This window comes from Thamnophis sirtalis, unplaced genomic scaffold, assembly GCF_051295495.1.
Source record: "Thamnophis sirtalis isolate CommonGarterSnake01/CBP01778 unplaced genomic scaffold, rThaSir2_p1.2 scaffold_8, whole genome shotgun sequence".
NCBI classification, from domain to species: Eukaryota; Metazoa; Chordata; class Lepidosauria; order Squamata; family Natricidae; genus Thamnophis; species Thamnophis sirtalis.
Window position 1 is genome coordinate 65453934 of NW_028261388.1, and position 20778 is coordinate 65474711.

Below are 20778 nucleotides of genomic sequence, written 5' to 3' on the forward strand. Positions count from 1 at the left end.
TCTCTCTCTCTCTTTTTCTTCCCCTTTCCTTTGGATGAAGATGGTATACTTACCGCCCCTCCCCTTCCCCCGCCCTTCCCTTCCAGCACGATCAAATATAGAGGAATAGCAGCCCTTCCCCCAAGCCCCAAGCATCAATGCTGCGATTGATCGCACCGTGGCTTATGGCTGCTGACATTGGCAGCTAGGCAATTGGTTGGTGGTTAACTGTCCCGGGTGGTGAAAAACTCAGGACACCCTCCTTCGGTGAATGGGCAGTGCCGAAGCTTGTGGGATGGAGGGGCTGTGGCCCACTGCCGAGGACAATGGGTGGGGGCATGTCAGCTGAGGAGAAAAGTCAGAGGAAATTCACCAGAGGAGGAATGCTGGAGGAGGGGCAGTCAAGGGTAGGAGACGAAGGGTCCCATTCCGTTCTGGAATGGGGTGGAAATGGAGATTTTACAGTATCCTTGCCCTGGAGTGAGGAGGAAATGGGGATTTTGCAGTATCCTTCACCTGTCACGCCCACCAGGCCACACCCACCAAGCCACACCTACCAAGCCACGCCATGCCCACAGAACCAGTAGTAAATTTTTTTGAATCCCAGAACTCAAGTGGCTGCTTGGCATCCACTGAAACTGAAATACCAAAATACCTGCAATGAACAATTTGACTTACTTCTAATGCGTAACAGACATCCTTGTCTCTGCCCAATTTGTAAGCCACAGTGGTTAAGAGACCGTGCTCAGAGAATGCAGGCTGAGAAAAACAGAAAAAGAAAATATTACTTATAACTTATTCTTGCTTTATAGGAAAAGTCACTGTATAATAGTCTTGTAAAATTTTAAAACGGAAGTGGAAAGTTCAAAGTATTAATTACTTACGAATAGATATTTCATGGGGGAATAATGATAGCTAAATACATTTTTGACATCTTAATAAACAATATTTTTTTCTGGTTATATTAATTACTTACCTAGAAATCTAATTGATTATTTTATGTTAAAGATAACTGTTCTCTCCCCCCTTCTCCGCTCGTTAACAGACAACAGGCAAACAAACTTAAAAGGAACTCTCTTCATCAGTTCTCGGCTCAGACTGGCTTCGAGCCCAAAAATAAATAGAAATAAAGTCTCTTTTAAGAAGGTAACAGAATACAAAACAAAAACTCTTACAAAGCAATGCACTTCTCCAAGTGCCTCCTTGAATCAGGGTTACAGAAAGCAAATCACTTCTCCAAGTGCTCTCAAATAAACCACGACTGATGATCAATGAATGTTGAACGAACGAAGGAACGTTGACTCCTGCAACCAGGGTGTGGCACCATCCGTCCTTTTATCACCCGAAGACCCACTAACAAGCCCCAGTTGCATTGTTAAACTTGCATCCCGAAAAGACTCACAGAAGACTGCTGCTGAGTCACACTATCCCCCACCGCAGGGCCCTTTCCCTGGGTTCCGATGGTCTGGATGCAGTCGGAATGACGTGTCCACAAGATGACCCGCACCCATTTCCTGTGGTGCCTTTTTCATGAGTCCCAAACCTCTGCAGGAATAGCGCCCTTGAATCGGAACTCCTTAGGTATCCGGTAGCCACCACGTTTCCTGCTGCCCTTCACGGTGTCCTGGGTCCTTCACCCTCTGCAAGGTCGACCCACCAGCCCTCCTACCGTCGGAGGTTGACGGCGGCTCTACCAGCTTCGGCCGAGCCTTAACACCCTGTCCAGGGTCCTCCACCCTCTGCAAGGCCGACCCACCAGCCCCCCTACCATCGGAGGTTGACGGCAGCTCTACCAGCTTCGGCCAAGCCTTAACACCCTGTCCAGGGTCCTCCACCTCCTCCAAGGCCAACCCACATGACCCCTCGCCATCGGAGTCTGGCGGCAGCTCCACCGACTCCTGCCGAGCCACCACGCAATCCCCTCCCGCAGAGCCCTTCCCCCGGTTTCAATGATTGGGGTGCGGCCCAGAAGGGTTGGTGACGGCCTCCACGGAACACAGTCCAAGACACTGGTACGCCGCTGGGAACCTAGAAACAAAGTCCAGTGCTGCGGGGACTGGAGTCGACAATGGCTGGAATCTTGGCGGAGTTCTCCTTGCAGACCTGGCCCATTGGCACTGAGCATATGACTTCATGCACCTCCGCACGTCATTTTTCAGATGTGGCCACCAAAATTGACGGGAGGCCAGGAGCAACGTCCGAACAAACCCCCAAAGTCTTGATGCAGACACGCAATGAATCTGCGAGAGCAGATGTGCCCTGCGGGAACATAGAGCTGGCCCCGACACTTCAAAAGATCCCCTTCCAAAGTCCATGGGGACGCAGGCCCTACTTCCGCCTTTTGTCGCTCCACCCAGTCATCACCCTGCTGCGCATCCCATATCAGAGACTGCATGCTCACGGGATGACAAATGGCAGCGCAGGATGCAACGGGTAGAACAGTCCGAGGTGGAAGTGAGTTCGCAGGGTCAGAGTTCTCTACTTTACTCAGCAGGGCATCCACCCTGGGACTCCACACCCCCCAAAGGCACGCTACCTTGTGCGAACGGGGTATCACGGCTGCACAAACGTGCTGGTTGTCCAACATGATAGTGCGTGGCTGAGGGACGGCTGCAGTCCGTGCAACCCTTCTGTTCTTCTTGGGGCAACTTCCTGCCAAGTGACCAAGATCCCCACAGTAGAAGCACAATCCCTCAGCACGTCGTCTGTCCATCTCTATCCATGACACTCAAGGTCTGACAGCACCCAACTCCATGGGTTCCTCCCAGTCCACTGCAGTCCCTTGCTGAACTGGTATGCTGGTGGTCTCCTGGAATGCACGGCAAGGCCTTCGCCTCTGCAGCCGGGCATCTATCCGGAGGCACAGGTGGACCAACGCGTCGAACATTGGTGGCCTGTCCACCCTCGCCAGTTCATCCTGCAAGGCCTCAGACAATCCATCCTGGAACGTGTCCATTAGAGCTGGTTCATTCCACGTGGAATCCTGGCTATGCAGCCTGAATTCAGTCACATAGTCCTGCAATGAACCACTCCCCTGCTGCAGTGACTTCAGACTTCTAGCTGATGTTTCCCCCTTGATAGGATCTTCAAACATCCGTTTGAAGTACTGACAAAAGCCCTGGAAGTCATCCAACAAAGGGCTCTGCTGAATTAACAAGGGGGTAGCCCAACGGGCAGCTGTGCCTGAGAGCAAACTGATAATGAATCCCATCTTCGTCCGGTCAGTGGGAAAGTCCTCCACTCTCAAACTCAGGAACAGCTGGCATTGTCCCAGAAACGCGGCAAACATGGCCAGACTCCCATCATATTTATCTGGCATGGCTACTGGGCACTTCCTCCTTGGCTGGGTTTTTTTTGCAGCTCTCTGCAGCTGCGTAATTTGATCCGACAACATCACGATTTGTTGTGCCATTAGCCTATTTTCAGCCATTAATTGTTCCATAATTAATGAAATGGAGGCTTGTCAGGCAGGAGTCAAACTGTTCTGTCCCCCCTTCTCCGCTCGTTAACAGACGACAGGCAAACAAACTTAAAAGGAACTCTCTTTATCAGTTCTCGGCTCAGACTGGCTGCTAGCCCAAAAATAAACAGAAATAAAGTCTCTTTCAAGAAGATAACAGAATACAAAACAAAAACTCTTACAAAGCAATGCACTTCTCCAAGTGCCTCCTTGAATCAGGGTTACAGAAAGCAAATCACTTCTCCAAGTGCTCTCAAATAAACCACGACCAATGATCAATGAATGTTGAACAAACAAAGGAACGTTGACTCCTGCAACCAGGGCGTGGCACCATCCGTCCTTTTATCACCCGAAGACCCACTAACGAGCCCCAGCTGCATTGTTAAACTTGCATCCCGAAAAGACTCACAGAAGACTGCTGCTGAGTCACAACAGATAACTATTGCCAAAATACTAAAATAATTATTTTTAAATTGTCTTAAACACTGGCTAATGCAGTGATGGCTAACCTTTTTGCCATCACATGCCAAAAGCAGGGGGAGTGGGGGGGTTGTGTGCAGGTGTGCCTATACCCCTAATTCTATGCACGCAATCCCTACATGTGTGCACAACCCCACCTTCCCCCCAGAGGCTTTCTAGGAGCCTGAAAATGGCGAAAACAGCCTCCCCCCCCCCCTGAGGTCCTCCAGAGGCTCTGAAGCCTCCGGAGGATGAAAAACAGCCCTATACACAAATTGAAAGTCTGTTCCTGAACTTCTGGTTTGTGCGTTGGGACGCAGGGAAGCCTCCTGAAGCCTTCGGAGGGTGAAAAACGACCCAACATACAAACCAGAAGTTTGGGAATGGACTTCTGGGTGGCCCATAGAGCCATTTTTTGCCATCTGGAGGCTTCACAACACGTTCCTGAAGCCTCTGGAAGGAGAAAAATGGCCCAACACGCAAAACAGCAGAAAATGAAGACCAAAGTCAGTTGGCCAACACGCACTTGTGCACTGGAGCTGACAAGGCAATGCCTCGCGTGCCCTAACAAATGGCTGCATGTGCCACCTGTGGCACGTATGCCATAGGTTCACCATCACGGGGCAATGTATTAGTGTTGTAATATGGGTATCTCTTTAAGGGTTTCATACTAATCAATTTCTCAAAAATATTATGAACGCTAAAGCCTGAACCAGGAGCCCTATTACAATGTGCTTCCGACTTGCCTTTTGAGAGATGAATGGCTACATGAATTTTAAATTATTTAAAAATTATATAGAAGACATTAAAGACAAAGGAAACATACCTGAACTATTTTTTTTAAAATATACAATTAAGTATTGTGCACTAAGGTCTATTTATTTGAAGAACAGCAAATTGTTTCATTCATAGCACCAACCTTATGGCCTGTATTGCAGAGTAAGAAGCAGCCTGTTCCATACCTACAGTGGGGGAAAAAAACAAGTTACTGAATGTAATTCTTCAGCTTAATTGCTGAACCTGCAGCAGATACATATAAAAAAAACTTGGAATTAAAAAAAGTGACTCTAAAGCTATTCATGAATAGTAACTATCTAAATGTCCACATTTTCTATTCCTATACTCCCTATATAGTATGTGCACAATTATTAGGCAAGTGAATATTTTGATCGTATCATTTTTATGCATACTTTCCACCTCCAAGCTGTATAAACTAGAATGCTTAGTGACTATAAGCATATCAGGTGATGCATATTTGTATAACGAGGGAGGTTGAGGCTAAGCAGATCAAACCCCTATGTCCAAGTATGCATAATTATTAGGCAACTTCTTTTCCTCAAGCAAAATTTAATAGAACTTTGAAAAGTCAAAAATTATAAAAAGTCTTTTAGAGGGATGTAGCACTCTTGAAATTGCTAAGATATTGGGGCATGATCACAGAACCATCAAACATTTTGCTGCAAATAGTCAACAGGATCGCAAAAAATGTGTTGAGCAAAAAAAAGATGCCTATTAACTGCTAAAGATTTGAGAAGAATCAAATGTGAGGCTACCAAGAACTCATTATCCTCCAGTGCTATCACACTCCAGAACTGCAACCTATCTGGAGTACCCAGAAGTACAAGATGTTCAGTGCTCAGAGACATGGCCAAGGTAAGGAAGATCACGACTGAACAAGACACATAACTTGAAATGGCAAGACTGGGCCAAGAAATATCTGAATACAGATTTTTCAAAGGTTTTATGGACTGATGAGAGTGACTCTTGACGGACCAGATAGATGGCTCTGTGGCTGGATCAGTAATGGTTACAGAGCTCCACTTTTCCTGGGAAAGTCAAAACCTCACTTTTACTTTCTTAAATGTTCAGGTTTGAGGTTTATTAACATTTTGGATTGACAGAGAGCACTGTAGTTGTTCAATAATAAAATGAATCCTCCAAAATACAATTTGCCTAATAATTGTGCACACAATGTAATTTTGGTTGTTAAAAGATAGGTGTCCAATAAATGGATCAACACTTTTATTCCTATTGATATTTTATTAAAATCCAAAATATTGTTCCACTGAAATTAACACAACAGAAAAAATAGCTTTATCTGCACATCTCTAGGAGGTACTAGATTATTTTAAGTCAGCTAAAATTGTATTGATTTTCCTTTCTGTAATAAGTCTATAATATAATATTTCATGTTAATCTTACGTATTCTTTGCTTGGCCATCCTTGAAGCACATTTGTCCTACTAGTGCAGCAGACTGATCACCTAAACACTGGAAAAACAAATAATTCCATAATATGTAACAAAAATGTTTATGTATTTATTTACTTAAGTAATCAAATTAGATTCTTTTTAGAGGAATAATTTTGGCTGATTTTCTTTACATAGGCTGTCAAGAAATATTTAGAACTTTTTCAAGGGGCAACTGGACTTTCTGGTTTTTCTTTGAAGATGTTTCGCTTCTCATCCAAGAAGCTTCTTCAGCTGACTTGATGGTGGGGAATTGAAGGTTTTATACTCCTTGCAGACACATGGTCATTTGCATTCTTTTAGCAAATAGTTAAGGCCACCTGGAGGTTTATTTATGTCATCAGCATCACCTGAGTGATGCAAATGGGTGTGGAGCCTTCTTGGAACTGTTGTAAGAACTGTGTTGTAGACTGGACACAGATTATGTCATATCCCACCCCCTCTGTTGAGAGAGGACTGTTTTCAAACAAGTGGACCGGGGGAGGTGAAACGCCTTCAAAGAAAACCCAGAAATAGCAATAGCAATAGCAGTTAGACTTATATACCGCTTCATAGGGCTTTCAGCCCTCTCTAAGCGATTTACAGAGTCAGCATATTGCCCCCAACAACAATCCGGGTCCTCATTTTACCCACCTTGGAAGGATGGAAGGCTGAGTCAACCCTGAGCCGGTGAGATTTGAACAGCCGAACTGCAGAACTGCAGTCAGCTGAAGTAGCCTGCAGTGCTGCATTTAACCACTGCGCCACCTCGGAGAGAAAGTCCAGTTGCCTCTTGAAAAAGCACCTTTGGGACAACCATGACCTGGATAGCTAAGAATCTCCATAGACAACATTTAGAATGTTATATTTTGTCACCTTGCAAACACAATTGCTTAGTGTACATCAAGAGCCGAGGTGGCGCAGTGGTTAAATGCAGCACTACAGGCTACTTCAGCTGACTGCAGTTCTGCTGTTCAAATCTCATCGGCTCAGGGTTGACTCAGTCTTCCATCCCTCCGAGGTAGGTAAAATGAGGACCCGGATTGTTGTTGGAAGCAATCTGCTGACTCTGTAAACCGCTTAGAGAGGGCTGAAAGCCCTATGAAGCGGTATATAAGTCTAACTGCTATTGCTATTGCTAATTTATATGACAAGATTTTGCATTATGTTCTTAAGGAGTATAATTCCTTCAATTAGCTTTATACATTTGTGGTTATTTCTTATAATCTTCAAATAGTATGCATAGGTGTGCGTGTGTGTTTTAATAGATTTTCACAGGTACAGGTATACAGGTCTTGGTGTATTCGGATCTTTTCCCGTGTAAGATTGAGAGTATTTTGGCAACGTTTCGCCGAGGTCCCACTTGCCATCTTCAAGCTGGTGCTTTCAGCTTCGTGCTTGTGCGCTTTGGTCGCACAAGCACGAAACGTTGCCAAGACAATCTCAATTTTACATGGGAAAAGACACGAATACAAGACCAGCATGCTTGCATGCATGCGTGTGTGTGTGTATTCATAGATTTTCACGGGGTGTAGGTATGCTGGTCTTGTTGTATTTGGATCTTTTCCCGTGTAAGATTAAGATTGTCTTGGCAACGTTTCAGCAAGGTCTCACTTACCATCTTCAGGCTGGTGTTTTTGGCTTAAAGCGTGACCTGAGCTGCGGTCTTTCTATAAATCTTTGGGGAGTGGGGGTGGAGTGCTAGCTTTGTTTCAGTAAGTGGATTGATTGGATGTGTGGCTGTATCATGATTGGTAGATTGGTGCTGATTGGTGCTGGCTGTGGGTCCATTGTTTTTTTGTGTTGTAATGGCCTGCGTGGTGGGTGGGGCTCATTTGTTTACCAGGGCTGGTTTCCAGATGTCTGGTAGGCAGGAGGTATCACCACGTTTATTCATGTTGTAGGGGTGTTTCTCTATTTTGGTAGCTTCCATAATTATTCTCTTGTTGAAGTGTTCAGTTTTGGAGATTAACCTGGTTCCTTCAAAATTAATTTCATGTCCTGTAGCTTTAAGGTGCTGGAAAAGGGAGGAAGTTTTTTCTTTTTTCTTACTGCATTCTTTTGTTCTGTGAAGCGTGCATTTATTCTCCTGTTTGTTTGTCCTATGTATGTTGCAGGGCAGATTTTGCATGGTATTTTGTAGACTCCTTGGTTTTCTAGCTGGATTTTGTCTTTGGGATTTCTTAAAATGTTGGCTATTTTGGGGTCAGTGTTGAAGGCTGTCTTGATATTGTGTTTGTGGAAAATTTTGCTGATTTTATCTGTGGTGCCTTTGATGTAAGGGAGGAGGGCGATGCCATTGTCCTGTTCTGTGTCTCAGTTTTTTGGGAAGAGTCTCCCTTTGGATTAGGTTGATAATTGTTTTTGTTTGGAATCTGTTGGAGATTAATACGTTTGTGAAAGTGTGTGATTCAGTTTTCAGGTGGTCTTTGTCGATTAGGCGTTTGGTTCTGGAGATGATGGTCTTGGCTACAAAGTTGATCTGTGCAGGGTGGGGATGGGATTGTGCGTTTAAGTAGTGGTTGATGTGTGTTTTTTTCTGGTAGATGGTGTGTCCTAGGGAGCCATTGGGTTTTTTGTAATTAGGACGTCCAGAAAGGGAAGTTGGTTGTTTGCTTCTATTTCCATAGTGAATTGTATTTTGGGGTGTAGGCTGTTGAGATGTGTGAAGAAGTTGTCCAGTTTTTCTTTCCCATGTGGCCAAATCGTGAAAGTGTCATCAACATATCTAAGCCAGAGTTTGGGTTTGTGTTCAGATTTATCTAAGGTGTTAGTTTCAAAATGTTCCATGTATAAGTTTGCAATCTCAATCTTACACGGGAAAAGACCCAAATACAAGAAGACCAGTAAATAAATAAATAAATATAATATAAAAATGGTCATTTTTCATGAATTCATTTGTTCCACACGTATACCTGGAAACATAACAAAAATAATTACTATACCTTTTTGTCACACTTTAAGGATGCACGTGTTATTTTTTATTTTCTTATTAAATTTACTTTTAATAAAACAAGTTATATCAAACAGAATGTCAACTCGCAAAAGCATTTTTAGTCTGCTCTCGAGTTGCCATTAGAAGCAAGGGGGGAGCACATATCACATGTACCTTTTTCAAACATTGAATCTCAGATTACCAAAGCCGGGTTGTGAGGCGTGTCTCTAAAGCCCACAGGAGTACCTCGTTGGAGAATGTGATTTATGACACAGACTGAAAGGGGAGGAGGGAACAGGGTCAAAGGTGGGCTGTAACCCTTGTATAAAATGTTTTATAAATGGCATATGTCACCGGAAAGATTGACAAAAATATTTAAAGATAAGTCAACCAAGTGTTGGAAGTGTCACCAGACACCGGAATCATATTATCATATGTGGTGGACACGTGCAGAGGCAAAAAAATACTGGGCAAAAATTTGCATGTGGTTGGAAAGGATGATACAGCAGCATATTGATTTAAAGCAGGAACTGTTTTTGTTGGGTATTTTACCAGAGAAATATAGTAAAGAAAATGTATATTTAATTATTAATGTAATAACTGCAGCTAGAATTGTATTTTCACAAAATTGGAAAATGGAAAAAATTCCCTGAGAGGGAGAGGTAATTAGACTGTGCAGAAATGAACAGATTAACATTGGCAATTAAAGAGAAGGAAGAATCAGAGTATTATAAGATATGGGAATGTTTTTATCACGGGATAGAAAATGAATATAGACAAAGAGAAACAGAAAATTGAATAATAATTTGGAAAACAACGTAGAATTATAGGGGAGGAGTTGAATTAAAAGGCAAAATGTAAAGGTAAAGGCAAGATAAAAATAGATTAAAATGGTATAACTGTTAAATATGATTACACAAAGACTATACCCAGATGACACACTATAAGATTAATGATGTAAGTGGTTATGGAAAAATAAACAAAACTTTTTTAAAAAAAAAAAGGTGGGCCATAACCTACGTGTACCAGAGCAAACCTCACTCGAGTAGATGGCGACACACTGCTCCTAATAAATCATTGTATTCCTTTTGAAACATGGCTTGAGACTCAGTGTATGTTGGAACCTTGACATAGATATGGTTAAAGATTCTAATACTTGGCAAAAATTATATTAAAATATCATAGCTTTATTTAGGAAACTCACCCCAGAAATTGGCACACCAGTCAAAGCTCCAGAACTCTGCCAAAAAAGCCATTTTTAAAAGAAAAATTATGCAGCTGTTTTCAACTAATTTACAAAAAAGGAAAATGATGTACAATTAGAATATGATTGCTTATAGCTCAGAAGCAAATTAAAATAAAAAATGTAAAATTGTTAGCAGAAATGCAAATAAAAATAATAGGGGGAACAGAGAAAATTGTCATCTGTCAAAATAAAAGGCATATTTGGTTCTCTACTGCACTGTAGATGTCCTGAGAATCCCACATATGTGGCACAACAATGAGGGACACATCTCTCTTTCTTCAAATGCTGCTGAAGTATAATTCCCTGTAGCTTCATTAAGCATGATAAACAACCAGGAATGGTGGGGGAAAACTGAATCCTGGACTTAGTCCTTGCTTAATGATTGGTCACTTAATGATAATTCAAATTGACAGCTTGGGAAATCATGCTCTTGCACACCCATGGGTGTTTGGCAAATTGTTAGCACTTGCAACTAGTTGCCAAGCACCCCACAATCATGTGATCATCAACTGTAATCTTCTCTGCTATCTTTCCTAGAAAGTCAATGGGGAAACCAGCAGGGAATGTTGCAAGTGAAAGTATCTTCAGAATTCAGCTCCCTTCCTCAGCCTGCCAAAAGATTTTCCCTGTGTGCAGGGAGGAAAGAGAAAACCATCTGGAGCTGCAGAAATGGAGCTAAAATCATGAACTTCACCAGTAAAGACAAAGGCAAAGTTTGGGGTTTTTGGGGGGAGGGCCCCCCTAACTTGAAGCTATTTTCATTCTTACACTACTCCTAGAAATGAAAACAGTTTCAAATTACATCATGATAAAATATTTTTGCCATTAAATCTTATCTCAAGATACTGGAAATCCACAAATGACATCTAGGAAGCAGCCTGGAGCCTACCTAACTCAAAAGCAGACGTCATTTGAGGTTCAAGTAATCCTTGAGGCTACAGTAAAAAAAGGTAAATACCATGCTTCACAAATAGAGATTAGTGCCTATTATTAAACAGAAGTGGAAGAATAGGAAGTCTTATATTCAATGGTCGTGCTCTGAAACTATTATCCAAGAGCTCAGAGAGTAATACTATTATGTTCTTGGAAACAGGCAAAAGTATGGACATTTAGCAAATAGATACATCACTGAGACAAAAATAGCTTTGCTTTTCAAATATTATATGTGCACATGCACTCTCAACAGCAGTGATCGGCTTAGTGAGCCATGCATAAAATATAGCCAGTGCATTTCCATTCGGGGATATCTTTATTTTTTAAATAACTTTCTCTGCTCTAAATACATTTTTAGCCAGAAACTATATAATTGTTAATCTCATTTTTCTAATCTTTTAAACTGATGCAAAGTGATCAACTGAACTTCAATTGTAATTAAACTTTGAGAATGAGATTTCATTACAACAAAGAGGGACTTTCCCTGAAGAAATGCACTGTATCTAAGCAAGATGAATGAAGATGTAAACTGACTGTATTCTAACAAAATCCTACTCACCAGGGTAGGAGAGATTTTCTATTGCCAGCAAAATAGGTAGTGAGAAAGAGGAAGAGACATAAACAAGTTTGTAATTTTAAAACCTGCTAGTTTAATTACCATTAACTGTACGATGCTGCTGAACAGATGATAGTTGAAGCATCCCTCAGGAGTGGGTTTCAGCCGGTACGGACCGGTACACCCGTTGGTTGGTGAAATTTAGCTTGCCTTAACGTACCCATTCTTCCGGAGGCCCCAACAAGCCCACGTGGCATGTGCTCCTCTTTTCTCTCTGATAGCTACCTTGTTTCCCTCCAGAGGAGGAAATTGCATGGATTCCCCACCCCCTTCATTGGAAACAAAGCAGCTGTCAGAGGAGACAGCAGCACTGGCCCATGGGCTTGTCCAACGAATCCTCACCTCCGGTTCCTTCTTCTGCTGTTTGAAGAAGCCACTCAGGGTCCATTCCCTTGTCTTTGACAGCTGCCTTGTTTCCAATTTGGGGGGGGGGGGAATCCATGGAGAGGGAGGAAAAAGATCGATTTATTTTTCCCCAACCCCAATTGGAAACAAGGTGGCTGTCAAAGACAAGGGTTTGCGCCCCGCATGGCTTCTTCAAACAGCAGAAGAAGGAACAGGAGGGGAGTTTCATGTGGGGCTTTTCCAACAGTCAAACTCCCTTCCGGTTCCTTCTTCTGCTGTTTGAAGAAGCCACTTGGGGTGCATTCCCTTGTCTTTCACAGCTGCCTCGTTTCCAATTTGGGGGGGGAGATCTATGGAGAGGGAGGAAAAAGATGGATTGGAAACAAGGCGATTCCAGCAGCTACGTTTTGCTTTGAAACTTGCTGTCCCGGCAATCCGAGGGGACATTCCCCCAGCAGCGTCTCAGGCGCTCCCACCCTTAGCCAGGAGGAAGTAAGGATGGCTGGGTGCAGTTTGGCTCCTTGTGGCTCCCATCAGATCATCAGGGGCCCTTGCGCGCCTGCTCACTCATGTGGCCTGCGTGAATGGAAAATGCAGCAACCTTAATGTAGTAGAGCAGGGGGGGCTGGAGCGGGAGGTTCTTGCGCGGCAAGAGAGAAAGTTGCCTGAGAGTGTTGTCGCTGAGAGAATGTCCCCTTCAGATTCCCAGGACAGCAAGTTTGAAGGCAAAACGCAGCTGCTAAAATTGGTGCACCTGCAACTTAATGCTTTCCAAGAAGCCGGGAGGCGACCGCTGGCAGAGCCTCTGGGTGAAGGGTGCAGTGGCAGGAGAGGCTGTCCGTCCCTGAAGCCAGCTCTCGAGGAAGGAGGCAGAGATGAGGCCCGGGGCTCGCTTCCCTACCTCCTTCCTCCAAGAGCTGCGGGCAGCAGGGGAAATGAGGCTTCTTTGCCAGCCTCCCAGCTGGCAAAACAAAAATTTTCGCCAACTGGTAGGTATGTGTGAGTGAGAGAGGGGAGGGGGGCAAGAGCGAGAGAGAGAGAGAGAGAGAGAAAGAAAGGAAGAAAGAGTAAGAGAAAGAATGGAAGGAAGAGGAAGAGAAATTAAGAAAGAAAGTAAGTAAGGAAGAAAGGAAGGAAGAAAGAAAAAGGAAGAACTTATGATCATAATTGAGCCCAAAATTTTGGCTGTTAGCAAGAGCATTGTTAAATGAGTTTCACTAATTTTACAAGTTGACCACTCCCACCTAGTCAAATGACCACCAAGCCACACCCCAAAAATAGGCCACACCTACAGAATGGGTTCTAAAAAATTTTGAAACCCACTACTGATCCTGGTAGTCACGTGATCAAAATTTGAATGCTTGGTAGCCCACCTTTATTTATGACAGCAATGAGCCCTTCAATTGCTGATCTTCCGAACAATTTCTGAGTTTGGCTATTTTGCACTCTGCTGTGCAGTCTACCTCTTCTGTACCCAGCTGAACTTCACTGTTTCTTCCTGCTTCTCTGCTTCTCTGCCTGCTAATGAGGCACACCTGCAGTGGTGGCAGCAGGGGTTGGTGGCAGCAGTGGAGATGTGATACAGATGGGGGAGCTGAGTAAGATGCTTAACTGCTGAAAGCCAGCTGACAGTTTTTGACAAGCAGAAGAGTGAGGTTCCAAAGTTGCTTTTTGAAAAGGAAACTGGACTTTGTTTTTCCTTGAAGACATTTCGCTTCTTATCTGTCAAGGAAAGTTCAGTTGCCTTTAGAAAAAGCACCTTTGGGACAATCATGACCTAGATGACTGAGAATCTCCATAGACAGAAAAGTGAGATCTTCACCTAATGCCCGCAACTGGGACTACTAGAATTTCTGTCACAAAGTGATACAGTCACATGTTATTTCGCCTAAAAACTCTTTTGTTTAGTTATGGAAATTCCAATCACACTTAGGATTGTTAAGCAAAGACTCCTGTATTATTTTAAAAATACATTTAAGTAAGACACCATCAGATTTTTTCAATGCTAGGGATTCTATTTCATTAGAATAGTGTGTGTGTATGCATAACATTTTAAATATTAAGAACTCCATTTGATATTTTTAAAGACCCTAAAGACAGAATAGATGGACCTATGTGTGACTGGGGTTTTAGAGGAAGTTATTTTACTTTTTTTTTTAAAAAAACTTACAAATATATTTTATTGTTTACATGATAATATTCATGTATCACTCTACTATAAAATACTGAAAACTTGACTCTCAGTTTTCAGCAGTTATGATTACAAGAGTATGGTCATAGTACAGGGACTGTGTTTTTTTCCAATTCCTACAACTCTATGAATAAGATGTGCATTCAATAATACCTCCTGTAACCAAATATTAAGTTTTGGATGTTTTAATGTAAACATTTTAGCTACTTTGTACAGAAATTTGTATTAAAGGGATTTTTTAAAAAGTATCTGCTGTTCCTTTAGAAGCTGAAGACATTATCAAGCAATCACTACGTTTGCTCAGCATTTCAGTTTTGCACAATTATTTTTGCCATCTTTCCCCAAACACCTTGCAATGAAATGTATGAGATAAGAATGGCTTAAACATTACTTAAGTCACTGACTATGTACCCAAACTCTTTACACATAGTAATTTGAATGCTTTAAATAGTTAAAAATAACTGTCAAAGAAATAGGCAAACGTCCAACATTTGCATATTAATAGAGCCAAGAAGCTGTACTCAACAAAAATAAAAGTTAAAATTCATCTTTAAGTAAAGCAAACATTGTTTAATCAAGTAAATGTTATTAGTTTATTGTTATTTCACTTTAAATGTAAGTTCAAAAATAAGAACTCATGACATGTAAGTTTCAAATAGCTGTAATGATTCATAAAAAAAGATCATGCTACTAGAAACATCTCAACTCAATTTTGTTATGAGTTTCCAGACTCATTTGACAAAATAAATTTTCTTTGTGTCATGTACTTTTCTGGATTTAAATAGTGACACACTATTAATTCATATAATATGAGAGTTTCACATTTACACTAAAATTTTAGCGGTGATATATCAAACTGAAAACCTTATACCTAGGCAATTCACACAATCCTAACAGTGCTTATCTTTCTCTCTCTCTCTCTCTCTCTCTCTCTCTCTCTCTCTCTCTCTCTGTGTGTGTGTGTGTGTGTGTATGTATGTGTGTGTATATATATATATATATACACACACACACACACACACATGCATACATATACATATACATACATATATATCTCCTTTGGAATTTAAGTAAACAACAATAGCACACCTAAATCTTTATCTTTTTTAAAAGAATACATATATACAATTCACAGAAAGCAGTAACTTCATAAGGCAAAAAATACTTTTATAAGACAGAAAAGCAACTTGAAGACCTCTAAACCTATTCTTAAGGATTTTTACAATAATAATAATATACTGAACTTGTATGCCACCCAACTCTCAATGACTCCGGAAGGCTCACAACATGGCTTTGATGTATTATTGTTTGTGTAGGGCTCTTGTCTGTGTGATATGTAAGATTATTTCAGTCTGGGCTATCTGATTGATTTAATGTTTTTATTTGTTTTTATGGTTTGTCCAGTTTTGTATTTTATCCAGAGTCCATTGGAGTTCAGCAGCTTACATATTCAAATAAATAAATAATGGTAATAATATTCTTCCTGTTAGATAAAACTTGTTTCATAAAATATATTACAACTTACATGAGCTACTAAGTAGAAACCATATATGCAATATCAATTAAGTACAACTATTTGCTTAACATTTTACATACATACCAGTAATCCATAGATTTCTGAAGAACTTCGCACTTTGGGAAGCATTTCCATTGGAATTTCAAAAAAACTAGAATTGTTTTTAAAAAATTAGTGTGAATTCTTCCTTACTGGTAAAAATTAGAAGTTTTCACTTCTTTTCATTTTTTGTAATATGTCTGATACATTTGGAAACATATCAGATTATATCAAATCATTTATTATTTAAAATTCTATATTTATAGAAAGCAATAGAAAATTTACCTTGGTATACATATACATATATATCCATATAAAATATAAAAATGTACAAGAAATCTTGATTTGGTAATAGATCAGCAATAAAACAAGAGTCATTTAAAATAAAAGGAAAAATATACGGTAGTTATTTTAAAATATATTAAAAAGGCTAGAGTTAATACTATGATACATTATGCAGACTACAGCACAGTACTTGGCTGTGGTCAAGGCAATAAAATCAGATTTATTTTGAGAAAAAACAAACTGGAACGTTTTGTAAAGAGTGGAAATAATAATTCCTGGCATCTTCATAGAGAGGCTTCCATCTATTCAATTATTCCTCCACCATATGGACATAGCCTCTGTTTCAAGGGGATATTTTGGTATCTTCCTTCAGTAATGGCTGTTGAGAGGACATTGAATCTGGCTAAGAAAAAGGTCCTTCTGAATTTTGGGATTGTTATGCCACTGAGATATCCAGCTGGCTAGATATATGCAAAAAAGCTAAACAAGTGTTTCTGGGTAAAGCTGGAAAGTCCGCTTGCATCAATGGTCTGCTGTTTGAGATCAGCTACTCACATTCATAGCCCATCAAGGTATTGGGTAGCCATGAAAAGATATAAAGTTGCAATTTAGCATAAATTGCCTGGCTCCAGGAACATTGGAAACTGTTAATAATAATCAAAGGGGCCAGAATCAAGATCTTTAGCTAGAAGGCAAATAGAACAAAAAAAGGGATAGAACTAGGCAAACTGAAAGGATATAGCAGATAGCAGTGTAGAAATTGTGCTCTCTACCTGGCAATTTTTCCAGGTGACACTGATAAACATAATCTGAGTGTCCTTCTAAAGCACAGGTGTCAAACTTGGGGCGTCACGTTACTGTTACATGACATTTCACGATGTTTTTCCCATTTGCAGAGCTGGGGTGGTTGTAGCCTATGCATGATGCACCCGGCCCATGGGCCACCAGTTTGACACCCCTGTTCTAAAGGGAACAATAAAAGTGTAGATGGCTCAGTGATTCTAGTGAGCCATCTTTGCAAGAGTGTCCTTATGGTTCTCTCCACAGAAAGTTCTGAGGCCAATAAGCTGTTAATTTTAACAGCTGTTAAAATTAATTATTCTGTTTACTCTTATTTTTAAGAAAACCAGGTTAAAGTTTTAATCTGACATGTTAAACACAATTTTTATTTATTTGTCAAATTTATATGGCCACCCACCTCATACAAAGTGACTCTGGGAGGCATACAATAAAACCTATTATTTCAAATATGTAAAAATAAATTACTTACTTGCAAAGCTCATCATCCCACTCTAATGAATGAATGTTAAACAACATTGTCCTACTGGCATTGGTTACGTCAGTGCAATGAATACCTCCATTTTTTCCACCAGTCAAACACTTAAATGAATGAATAAACAATTTTGATCATTACTGCATAACTGGAAAATTAAGAAGAAATAGGCAAGCTACATTTTTTACAAAAATTAACTATAAGAAAATAATCTCTCAGGTACAATGTTAACCTAGTATGTTCTGTGTATGTGTGTGAGAGAGAGGGGGGAGGAACCAACAAGATAGATGCCATGTAGGTTAGGACAACTTTACCGTAATAGATATAGTAATAGAATCTTGCAAGTCTGAATGCACTTCCCATCTTATTTTATCTTTATGTGATCTAAGTAGGGGCTTGTCTTAGATGTTTTCTCAATTTTTTTTTCTTGGCTCAAGTTCCTCTTTTCAACTCTGTGATTGTATGTGAAAATGACCTTGGGAGATGGGAGATAAAAATATGCTGGATAGGAAATGATAAGATAAGAGAGGCATAGATTTCAGAATGCATAATGGGCAGAGAAAGAAACTCCTCAGGCTGTAAAAGAGGCACAAGGAGATTTGTATTATCAGACTTTCACGATTCTGTTAATGTATCTTTATGATTAAGTAGAATTAGCTCATCTGGTTGTGTTTCCTATATGATCTTCATGGAGTGCTGATAGACTGGTGCCTTAGTGGCAGTTATTCTCTTGTCCTTTAAGGCCATTACCTATGCCTGCTACAGTATGTGATGAGAGAGAGAGACAGAGAGACAGAGACAGAATTACTCTGTTAATCTGTAATTATGTAGCTGACTTCAGTTCTTATAACATCAGTTCTTAAAGACCTTAACATTTTAAAGTTCTACTATTAAACATGGATTATATTAGAGATATAAATGCCTAGAGAGAAATTTTTCTCATTTTTTCATCATATATTTACTCGATGTATACGATAAATGGATATCTATATCTAAATCAGAATTCCCCAAATCTAGGTAAATTACCTAAATTTTGTAAACATTGTTTTTTGAGGGGATGAAACATGAACCTATTACAAAATCACAACAGGGACATTTAAATTAACTGAAAGTGTTTTACCTATATTGAGTAAAAAGGATCTTTGATCAGCAGTTTTGGGTAATGAAGGAAAAAGCACTAATTTAGAATATTACTAAACCCAACTTTATTGCTTTTCATCAATGCTGAATGAATGTGAGAGCATAATTTGCATTCATTACTAATTTATTCTGCTAATAATATTTTAGACAGTCTATAAATGAATACTAATGTTCCTGAGAATATGACAAAGGAAATTTAAATTTAATATGACAAAGATATCTAAGGGGTCAAAAGAATTGACCCCCCTAGAGGAAAAAGAGAGATAGAAACATGTCACTCATAGGAAAAAAACCACAAACCTAGTATAAAATCCCTGTCCAACCCAACCCACTTTGAAAGCAGCCGCATTGGTGCTAGGCAATTGATTTCATGGACTCTCCCTGGAAGAAAACATGCAGACACATAGAAAAGAAATATAATTAAATATCCCTAAAAAAGGTAACACGATCAAATGCTTCTGTGATTGATAGAAAAATATCCCAAACCTCCTTAGGAAAAAAGGCAAGTGTTGGTGATAGGAAATTCAATTCTCAAGGAACAGAACCAGCCATCTGTAGACCAAACAGTCAATACAGAGAGGTATGTTGTCTCTCTGGAGCTAAAATCAAAGATGTGGCTTAGAACCTAACCAAAATAATAAAACCCAAAGATTACTACCCTTTTCTTCTACTACATGTAGTAACAAATGACACAAAAAAGACTTGAAAACAAAAAGTCAAGGACTTAGGTGCATAGGTAGTTTTTTCATTTATACTGCCAATGAAAGGACAACATTCAGTAAGAGAATAAAGAATTTTAGAAGTGAACCACTGGCTAAAGGGTTGGTGTTGCTAAAACATTTTTGGATTCCTGGACCATGGTCTGTACTATCCCCACGATGGACTTCTGCCAAGGGATGGGCTGTGCCTCAACAAAAACTAGGAAGAATGTTTTTGGAAAACAACTGGCTCAATTTATCAGGAGGGCTTTAAACTAAAATTGAGGGGGGGGGGAGGGTGACCAATCTTTAGGATTTCCAGGATCTAATTCCAAGCAAAAAACCCTAGAAATAATGAAGTAAGGAGGGATGGGAAAGAAGGCAAACACAAACACCAAATAGGAGACATAGGAGGCATTCCCAGAATCAGACATAAAGATCTCAAGTGCCTATATACAAATATATAAAGTCTGAGGAACAAACAAGGTGAACTTGAACTATTAATACATGAAGGTAGATATGATATAGTTGGAATAACAGAAACTTGGTGGGATGAAACTCATGACTGGAACATACTGATAGAAGGATACAAACTGTTCAAAAAATCCAAACCCCCATAAAAGAGGAGATGGAGTTGTACTGCAGGTAAAGGACTATATTGCTACAGAAATACATGAAACAAAAGATGAGAACCTCCTAGAATGCATATAAAAGAAGAAAAGAATGACTTTTGACTTACTGAGGGAAAGCCCGGAAATCTCAGATTTGGGTTTTCCCAGATATGCCTGTATACCTACTCTAATAAATGGGAGCTTTGAGAAATGCCTGTCTCTGAGTTTTCACTGGAGTCTGGGTTTTCTGGAATGCTGACATTAACCCGAATCTCTAAGTAGTCAAACAGCACCCCAAAAGGAGGCTGTCCGGGGTGCTGACCCCAGCACTGACCTGAAACTTGGGCAGTGTGAAGATTCAGCAAAGATGGAGGGGAGGGGAGATTGCAGAAGGAGAACTTATCAAGACCTGGTATTCTTCTTCTGAAGACGTGGTACAAACGCTTGAAGCTATGGAGCCGACACAAAGGCTAGGCACTCAGCCCAAGGAGACGGATTCTTGGAAAAGTTGCCAGTCTGATCCAACTCCAGAGATGGGACTGGAGGAAAGACCACCTGAATATCGTTCCAACTCCAGCCCAATGCAGTCAACCCATGAGCCTGAATGGAGGGATGTGAGAATTTTGGGGTCTGACAACTCCCGAGACTGGAACCTCTGTCTTGTTGCCTCCGTCTTGAAGCCAATCGTTGACAGGGCTCCTAGAGCGTTTTGAGCGGCTTGACGTGGGAAGTTATGCACCACGGTCCCAACCTCCTCAAGTGAGATGGAGTCTAACAACCCACATTCACTTTTACTGATCCAGGATCTAGTAGCAGAAGAAGCAT

At 40.7% G+C, this 20778-nt stretch overlaps 1 protein-coding gene across 9 annotated transcripts in view; it reads right to left on the reverse strand.

The window, feature by feature from the left end:
* Nucleotides 1-20778, reverse strand: part of GK (glycerol kinase) — a 137435-nt gene that overhangs the window by 69267 nt on the left and 47390 nt on the right. For 5 of the 9 annotated variants that reach the window (XM_087721820.1, XM_087721817.1, XM_087721825.1 and 2 more), the window contains exons 7-13: nt 17502-17611; nt 15992-16058; nt 11799-11816; nt 10265-10300; nt 6101-6168; nt 4818-4860; nt 658-738 (exon numbers count right to left, since the gene is read on the reverse strand). In XM_087721820.1, the coding sequence (XP_087577946.1) occupies nt 658-738; nt 4818-4860; nt 6101-6168; nt 10265-10300; nt 11799-11816; nt 15992-16058; nt 17502-17611 (423 nt within the window). The remainder of the gene's footprint in view (nt 1-657; nt 739-4817; nt 4861-6100; nt 6169-10264; nt 10301-11798; nt 11817-15991; nt 16059-17501; nt 17612-20778) is intronic. The other 4 variants (XM_087721818.1, XM_087721823.1, XM_087721819.1 and 1 more) reach the window with 2 other exon arrangements.